General features: G+C 37.5%; 1 protein-coding gene across 5 annotated transcripts in view; it reads left to right on the forward strand.

The window, feature by feature from the left end:
* The first annotated feature begins 1,800 nt into the window (after window positions 1–1,800).
* Window positions 1,801–9,427, forward strand: part of ERCC8 (ERCC excision repair 8, CSA ubiquitin ligase complex subunit) — a 41,575-nt gene continuing 33,948 nt past the window's right edge. For all 5 annotated transcript variants that reach the window (XR_004842322.1, XR_004842321.1, XR_004842324.1 and 2 more), the window contains exons 1-5: window positions 1,801–2,100; window positions 2,249–2,350; window positions 5,636–5,759; window positions 7,351–7,432; window positions 8,077–8,145. Coding sequence is in view for 1 of the 5 variants with exons in the window: in XM_009641131.2 (XP_009639426.1) it covers window positions 2,250–2,350; window positions 5,636–5,759; window positions 7,351–7,432; window positions 8,077–8,145 (376 nt within the window). In the remaining 4 variants the exon portion in view is untranslated. The remainder of the gene's footprint in view (window positions 2,101–2,248; window positions 2,351–5,635; window positions 5,760–7,350; window positions 7,433–8,076; window positions 8,146–9,427) is intronic.

The raw sequence follows: 9,427 nt of genomic DNA on the forward strand, positions 1-9,427 counted from the left end.
CAGTGAGCAGGGACACTGCTAACTAGATCAGGCTGCTCAGAGCCCCGTCCAACCTGGCCTTGAATGTTCCCAGGAATGGGGCCTCCACTACCTCTCTGGGCAACCTGTTCCAGTGTTTTACCACCCTCATTGTAAAGAACTTCTTCCTTAGATCTAGTCTAAACCTACCCTGGTTTAGTTTGTTGTTGTTGTTGTTTGTGTGTGAAGACCAGCAGCCCTGGGGTGGGCTGAGTAAGGGTAGGCACAGGGCAGTAAACTGTACCTCAGTGTGACTGCCCTTGCGATCGTAACGGTTTCAGCAGATGTTTCAATTTGCTCTGCTTTGTAGAGAAGCAAGATTTACGTGATGCTTGTGAGCCCGCATCAATTTGCCCTCCCTCTTTCCAAAACTTGGCCTGTTGGCAGGTTGCAAAGGAAACAACAGATGCAGAGGTTTTATTAGGTTCCTGACAGGTTTTGTGGAAAACGGTGACTGCATAGAGAGGCTTATTAAAATTCCTGCTAAAGGTTATAGTGTGGTAATATTTGTTATCACAGAATCTGTTTAACAGCTGTATTTCAAGAGAAATCCGACAAAGCCAACCTCAGTCCAGCTGCTTGCACAACTCCATCAACAGGAAGGATTCGTGTTGGCAATTTATCCATGCAATGATGCAGTTTTTGTGGCTGTATCATTGTAAAAGAGTCTGTTTAAAATCGAAATGAATTTTGGTGCTTCAGGAAGTTCCTTTCTGTGTGTGTTTTGACAACGTGTTTATGTCCATTCTGTGCCCTCAGCACCTGTCTAGTGTTAAGAATGGAAGCACAGTGTGCAGAATTTATGTTACTTGGATGACTACCTACCTAACATTTCCTTTCCTAAACATTTTAATTTTGACTCTGAAAAGAAATAATCTGTAGTCTTCAATAGGTTGTACTGATAACTCCATTTTAAAGTCATATGTTTTACAATGTTTCCTTGGAGGGATTTATTCCTTCACTAAAATTACATCTTGAGCTCAAAAGTTTTTAACTGGGTGCCTTGTTTATGTCCAAATTCTTATTCTAGGTGAACTCTTGTGAAACATAATTTTGTATCCTCTTTTAAAAGAGCTTAAATGAGTTGATGCTTCTGAAGCATGCCTACAGACATGCTGTTGGGGTCTGCCTGTAACAGCCTAAACTTCTCACATCAAGATTTTTGCCACTCAAGCTGACACTGAGTAGGGGCGCTCTGCCTTACAGCTTTTCAGTTATCTTCATAGTCATGTTTTTGTTGATAGTGGTTTTTACAAAACAGTGCTGTAGGAAGCACTGGTTCATCTTGTAAGGCTAATTTTATATCGGGTAGTACGGTTTAAGAAAGCAGAATTTTTTTTTTTACTATGCAATAATAGCATATTTAAAGATACAGGTCACTACTAAGTAGTTCAAGATACTAGTTGCAGCTCAGAAGAGTTTGTCTGGGAAGCTTCATCATGTGGATAGCATTGGTTTTGCTTATTGTTACAGAAAACATAACACAATCAGTGCTTCCTTAAAGGAAATACTGTAATTTGTTAAACTAAATGAATCTGTCCACTAGGTGTCCGTAGTTCCAAGTAGGATGAAGCTTGAAAGGATGGTACATGATGAAGCTTCAAAGTAACTAATATTTGTTGTGACTACAACAACTGCTTCTTAATGTTTCTCTTGCATAGTGTTTTCAAATTACATTCAGTATTTTGTTTCATGTTGACCCCAAATGCAGTTTTGCTATTTCTTTGAGCCTATTTTACATATTTATTTCTCTCTTACCTTCCAAACAACATAAAGAATAAAATATTTGTTCTGCCAACTTCACAGGACTTATTTCTAACCCTGTATCATGTCTGCAATTGCAGTTTTGCAAAAAATACTGGGGTTAAGTGGATTGGGGAAGTGAAAAGCTATCATTTGAGCTGTTCAGAGCTACATAGTAACGTTCTAGAGTTCTGTTGTTCATATCTCTGTTTTTCTTTTTTGTTGTTTTGCTGTTGTTTTAAGGGTTCTAAGTCTGGAATTAAATACAGATAGAGATGTGGAAAGAATACATGAGACTGGTATCAACACCCTTGATATTGAGCCTGTTGAGGGAAGATAGTAAGTATATACTTCAGCTGGTAAAATGTATATGAAAACTTCACTGTGTTTTGGCACTATGGATTTATTTTCTTGCTGAACACTCAATTGTATTGAGCATATTGAGATCTTGAGTGTTATAACTTGTGTGCTTTATTAACACTTTCAGCATGTTATCCGGTGGGTCAGATGGTGTTATTGTACTTTACGACCTTGAAAACTTGAGCAGAAAACCAAGTTACACATGTAAAGCTCTTTGTTCTGTGGGAAGGTAGGTACTCAAAAATACTATTAAAAGTTCATATTGATGTCTCTTGTGTGACTACCATTAAAGTCACAAATTAATGTGTGTTCTTATATGTAGAATAAAAAGATTGTATAAAATAGTGCCAGAAATCTTTGAAGGCTAGTATGATGCATATTGGAATGCAAAAAAAGGCAAGAAACTTTGAGGATTTATGTGATTTTACTAAGTAGCAGGAGCTAATGGTTTTTTCTTGATTTGTCTGCACTAACAGTTACAATATATGTACAATGACTCTGATATTGTTGGAGTAGGTCTTTGGCAGTTCGAAAGTTAAAATGGAGGGTGTTGATTGTACTTATATGCAAACTAAAGTAGAAAGGCTTGTGTTGGTGTAGACCCCACAAAAAAGTCAGAGTTAGTACTCCAATCTCATGTTTTAACACTAGAAAAAAAGACAAAAAGATATCCCAACCCTCTTCCAGGTCACAGTTCCTCACCTGTGAGTTTTCTCACTCTTTCATGTTGAAATTTGCTGACTCTATGCTAGTAACTATGAGAAAGTAATTTTGAGACAGTTGTAGAAATACTCCTTGTATCCCCCAACTGCATATAATGTATGTCTCTCTCTGAATAATTATATGTGTAAGCAAAAGGAAAATAGTCTTTGCATAAGTCATCTGTCTGGAAAAATATCTAATACAGATTTGTAGTTGGTTTTATTTCCCCTCTCCCTGCTCCCAGCTTTCACTGGGTACAGAAGTAATTAATACAGAACTTCTTGACAGCTGTGTGGCTGACAAAAATGGGACATAGTTTTCTGAAGAACATGGTACTACCATACTATGTGTAATCTATATAAAGACTCAAAGCCTTTATTGATTTGTCAGGCTTTCCCTGCAGGCAGTGTACGTTTGTCCGTTATGGGCATTAAGTCTTGCAGCAAAAGCTATTTTCCATTGGGTTTACATAGTAAGGTTATCTAGTAGGTTAGGACTTCATCTGAGGCTCATATTAAGATATATCATACTGTGTAAAAGATTAGTAGCTTCATTTCCCCCTTATTTTTTCCCAGTCTTCAAATTACTTGAGGTCTAAGAGCTTCATGAGTAAGATTGACAAGAACAGAACAGATTTGTAACAGTAAAGGGCCTAAATCATATCTTGGACCACAAGAAAGAAAAAGGGTAATAGCACATGCATCAAAACAAATGGGTAGGAACATAATCTACTGCAAGTAAGCTGCATTTGCTAAGTGTTGATGGCTGGGACTTCCTGAACAAAATCAACTTAAGTTGTAATTAAGAACAAGTAAAGACTATATGTCACCAAATCTCAAAGACAAAGTTAATTCTGAAACAAATACAGCAAACTGAAGAAATACATGCTGAGAACATGTATTACATAAAAGCTGTCAAATCTGTTGTAAAGTCATGCCATCGTTAACTTCAGTTACGTCAGTAGAAATATTCCATACTTGCAAATTCTGGTTAGGAGCATAGTTAGCTGCTAGCTTGTTTCTTGAGTAGATGTTAATTTGCATAGATGCATCTCTTATTTCTTATCAGTTGAGTACAGGCATAAATTATACTAGTAGAATCTGATTTTGTGTGACACAATGTTCCAAATGATAGACTTATTATTATTGCTTAAAGTAACAATAGTAGGCTTTTTGCCTCAATCACTTATTCCCAGTATTCATGTAGCTTCCAAGTATGTTTTAAATACTAATTAGCTACAGATATATCTTCAGATGTTGGAATATTATTCATGCAGAATTCCTGACATCATAAATGAACTTATAATTACCAGTAAGAAACTTCCCATCTGACTATCTGGCTCCTGTCTTTGAAGCACATGATAATGGCATGTTGCAAAACTTTGCCTGTGTTCCAGGCTTGCAGGGTGCTGCAGCTGTGGTCTTGAAGTTGCTTAACAAATAAGCTCTTGGTAGAGGCCCTTTGAAGCTGTTTCTGAATAGGTTCTGAACTGGGCCTGCTGAGGGTCCAGTAGTTTAGAACATCAGAGGAGATAATTCCTAGGCTGTGATTTACCCAGTGTTTCTCATCTAGAATGTAGGGCCGCTATTGCAAAAAACCAAGAACTTTCCTTGCACCACTGGGAGTCAGCACACAGAGCCTTACGTGGTTTCGTTTGATCCACACTTCCCTGTGGCAAAAAAGGGCATTCGAGAATAACCGAACAAGTACCAGCTTCTAGGTAATATACAGCTGATGCTTGTGCGTAAGGTAGTCTCCTCTCCTTGAAAAATTTGTAGGAAGAATGTATGGCAGTGACTTTACTATCCATAGAATTCTGGTTTTTTTTCTTTGGTGGAAAAGGGGTGGCTATTCTGAGTAATGGGGGAAAATACTGCATATAGGATGAACTGGGAGTAACATACAGCCCTGAGATATGAACCCAGGCTGAAAGGCATGTGGCCACTATGAAGCCTAGCCAGATAAAGGTGATTCCTGCAGAGTTTTTTAGTTCAGTCCTTGGCACTCTGGATTGTGGGAGAATTTATTGCTGTGGTACAGTGCTGAAAACAGTCCAGTGTTGTGCACTTGCACTTATTATACCAGGATAATTAGTCCCATGAGTTTAGATTCTTCTGCACAATACATACAAATGCCTCTGCATGAGTAAGTTTATGCTGAGTCAGGCTTGATTGCCTGGCACTACAGGTACTGAAGGATTTTAGCTTGAGCCCCCTGTAGAATAAGTGCACAAAATTGTTGATATGGAAGTTTCATATTGTTCTTCCTCTTTCATTTCTGAATGTAAAAATAATTAATTCACAGTAACTCAGTCCACTGCTATCGGTTGACTTCAGTATACACAAATTTCCAATAGCTGTGTAGCTGTAATTATTAGAAATAATGATGAATTTTTTGAACTGTATATGGGACTGTGTCTTTCAGTGGATCCATTTCTGAGATGGTGGGATTCCACAAGCGTAAATGGTTTGTAATGTTAGGCCCTCACTTTAAACATCAGATCTTTAAACATTAGAATTGAAGTTTCGAAAGATACTAGTGTCTCTGACTGAGTGTCTTAACTTGAGGTACGCTACAGATAACATTTTGAAAAATAAATGATCTGTAGTTTCTAGAAATGAGGGCTCTTTGAAGTAGTTAACATTGGTTGATTGAAAATTAAGGCACCGAAACAACTAGTTCTTCTTGAAAACTACAGTACAAGTTAAAAAAAAAAAATTAAACTATGTTTTTAACTTGTCATTGAATATCAAGACATTTGCGAGATGATTATCAAGTCTCTAACCAACTGGAATATTTTCCTTGATTTTAGGAGCCATCCTGATGTACATAGATTCAGTGTGGAGACAGTCCAGTGGTATCCTCATGACACTGGCATGTTTACATCCAGCTCATTTGATAAAACCTTGAAAATATGGGATACAAATACTTTACAAGTAAGAGAGAATTTCTTGCAGGTGTCTCTGTGTACATGTTATTCATTCCACATCTGCAGTTCACCCAGAGCTCTACAGGGCCAAGCATCCAGAAGGATGAAAACCATCCAGTTGCTGGAAGTCTGGGTGCAGCAGAGGGTGGCGTGGTTCTGGCATTCACACATACCTTGGTGTGTACCTGTCTGTTTCTGAAGACCTAAATGTCTAAATTGTGTGAGAACCTGGAATGAGGGCCTGGAACCCTTGGGACAATTCCTTTCTGCTTTTGCTGTGAACAAGAATACAGCTAGTTGAATTTATGCTGTGTAAAGTTGTCCACCAAGGGCTGGTCTGAAGTTTATCCCTGGGGATTGTTGAGTGTAATGGTTGTGTACAGCAACCATTATTTTTGGTAACCAAAGTCTAAGTACTGCTTTTGAAGGACTGGTGGTCTTGGCATTCAGGGTCATTAGGTCCAAAATTCTGCTGTTGTAAACACTACAAACATAGCTTCTAAAAAAAAAATGGTGGGGAATGAGAGAAACCGTTAAGAAAATGCTGACCAGTGTAACTGGCTTTAACAAAAGTAAACAGATTCTGTAGGATTTTAGGTTACTTTGACTAACTAATCCTCACATCTAATTGTTTAACTATGAATTCCAGAGTGCAGTTTATCCTGTTTCCAGTATGCATGTATTAATGGATTTACAGTGGTGCTATTTGAATTGTTGTTTCATGCACAGTGAAAGAATCTTAAAAATATAAGAGGTCTGTCATCCTAGGGACACAATAGAGAAAAAATTTTGACTTCTTTTTTTGTGAGATGTGAAGCTGTGTTTGTGGTTACTAAATCTTTTTCTAAATGCCAAGGTCAGTTCACTTTCGAGGTAATTCTGTGAGCATCACTTAAGAGACACAGTATTCACATGAAGGTTATTGGTGGACCAGTTCTGCTGCCTAATGGTATACTTGAAAACACAGACAACTTCGTTTTAAGGTTGTTTTTTTATATACAGTATTTTAGAATGAGACAACAAAATCAATTGTACCTGAAAGTAATTGTACTTATTAAAGGTGATGTTATATCTTATTAATTTTTAATATTCACAAGGGAACTAATAATTTTGTGGGTGCTTTGAGTTTTGGTTTTGTGGTTTGGTTTGGTTTTTGGTTTTTTTTTTTGAGGAATTGCAGGTAGTATGTGATGTTTGTGAATGACAAGGGCCTTCTAAATTAGTAGTCTAAGTGCCTCGTGTTGACTTTCTATCTCCATCTTATAACCTTGTTTGCTGTTTTTTCTTGCTAGCTTTTTAAATTTTTGATAATTTTTAAATAACTTCTATCCATGCTTATGATGAACCAGTTTTCTTGGTCTTTCTTTTGGGTCATCTCTGAGCTCTGCCATAGTTGTTATAGTGTTGGAAACAGACTGACTTAGTTTGCAGTGTTTGCGTGATCTGGTTTCTAACCAGGAGAGTTAATTTTAGTAGGTAAATAGTAATATTTGTATTAGTCTCACTTGTAGCTGTTACTTGAAAAATACTTAATAATGAGGGTTTACGTTCTGATAACATACTTGGCACTGTGATTAATTTAAATTTTTTTTTATCAGCCTGCAGAGGTATTTCGCTTTGAGGGAACAATCTATAGCCATCACATGTCTCCAGTTGCTACAAAGCATTGTTTAATAGCAGGTATGTATATGTTTTTAAGAAATGCCCTATGTATCTTGGGATTAAAGTAAAAAGCAAGTAATGCTCAGTAGGGGTTTTTCCCTCTCCTGTCTCAAATTTACATAATTTGAGTCTCATAAGACATAAGGTCATTGGTAAAATAAAATATTATCGATAGTCAGATGATGTTGATGAGAATATCACATTTGTTCTTCTGAAATAATGCATCAAATCAATTCTCCTTCTAGATTAAAAATTTCTAGCTATAATTAGGTTACCTTTCATTACATAAGTAAGCATGTGAAAGTTATTAGATCCACACATAGTGAATTATTTAAATAGGATGTGTGTGTTGCTTAAATGTACACAGTTTTAACTATGTTTAGCCAGAAAAAAAATTTAAAGAGGAGATATTTTTAATTTTTAAGTTCTATAAGTACTGTCCTGTTTACCCCCAGTTTCTAAATTTTGTTTGTTACATGGTAAATTTACTTGGACTAAATGTTAATGGAATGCATTGTTAATGGAATGCATTGCTCTGACTAAATGAACTGCTAAGCAGCTCACATTTTTCTTGTATTTTCTGGTCATTGCTAAGATTTTGTTGTTGTTTTCTCAAATGCTGGGGTATTTTTTTTTAGCTGTCTTTGTTTCTCTTGTTACAGTTGGTACCAAAAGCCCCAAAGTACAGCTCTGTGACTTGAAGTCTGGATCCTGTTCTCACATTCTGCAGGGTACTTTTTAGTCTGAAACATAAATGTTAAACAATAACTACTTTGAGTAAAACAAGTCCTGTAAAGAAACAGTGTATACAATGTATTCTTTGTAAGTAACATGACTAATTTATTTATGGCTGGTTGTGAAAGTTACACAGTGGCAAAAGGTTCTTCGGGATGCTAGTCTGGTGGTAATGAATAGGAAAATACAAATATTAATTAGTGAACAGTTATTACAGATGTTTAGGCATTTTCATGACCTAATCAATGATTACTATTTATTACATGGTTAAGTATAGGCATTGGTTGTGTGTTCATGGAAATTCAATATGGGGTGCTGGTTTTTTAAAAAATAAAACCAACCCCAAAGCAAAAAAGCCTTCACTATTTTTAACAAAATCTCCTGTGGAGGTGCTTGCATGGATTTGTTTAGAAGTTCCTGTATAACAGGCAAGATTCTACTTGCTATAGCAGGGTGGTATCTAATCCTTTGCATTTACCTAATTCAGTAAACGTAGGGGTTTATTGTTGCATAATCCACTGCTTTTTGCACTTAATGAGAATTTGCCCTTTTCTAATGTTTACTTTTTGGAGTATGAGTGTATATACACATGCTCAAGTGAAGGCAATTACAAGGTAAATCTTCATGTTTCAAACCAGCAGGGCAAAAGCCAGATCTGATCTAGAAACTGTAGAGAAGTGTTAGACACAGCAACGTGCAAATGCAGCTCTGTTGCTTCACTGTGCACCACAAGTCTAAAAGCAGCCTAGGTGCTTTTGTGTGATGCAGAGCTTAAGCCAGTAAGTCCTTCTGAACTGAATCAGCCACAATGGGTGTCTCAAAGTTCTGTTTCTAGAATTGAGAGCACCAGAGAGTGCAGACACAAAAATAGTTCTCTAGAGTATCAGCGTAGTTTCAGCAGGGCTTCTTAATTTTAGCACAAGAGTTAGTGCTTTCCTGGCACAAACTAGTTGTGTCTTTGTACACAGCCTGGTACCATTGGCTCAAGTGCAAGTGGGTGGTAGTGTTGATCTGCTTGAGGGGAGGAGGGCTCTGCAGAGAGACCTGGACAGGCTGGATTAATGGGCCAAGGCCAACTGTATGAGGTTCAACAAGGCCAAGTGCCGGGCCCTGCACTTGGGTCACAACAACCCCATGCAGCGCTACAGGCTTGGCGAAGAGTGGCTGGAAAGCTGCCTGGTGGAAAAGGACCTGGGGGTACTGGTTGACGGCCGGCTGAATATGAGCCAGCAGTGTGCCCAGATGGCCAAGAAGGCCAATGGCACCCTGGCCTGTATC

Source organism: Egretta garzetta, unplaced genomic scaffold (assembly GCF_000687185.1).
Source record: "Egretta garzetta isolate BGI_Z169 unplaced genomic scaffold, ASM68718v1 scaffold136, whole genome shotgun sequence".
Taxonomy (NCBI): Eukaryota; Metazoa; Chordata; class Aves; order Pelecaniformes; family Ardeidae; genus Egretta; species Egretta garzetta.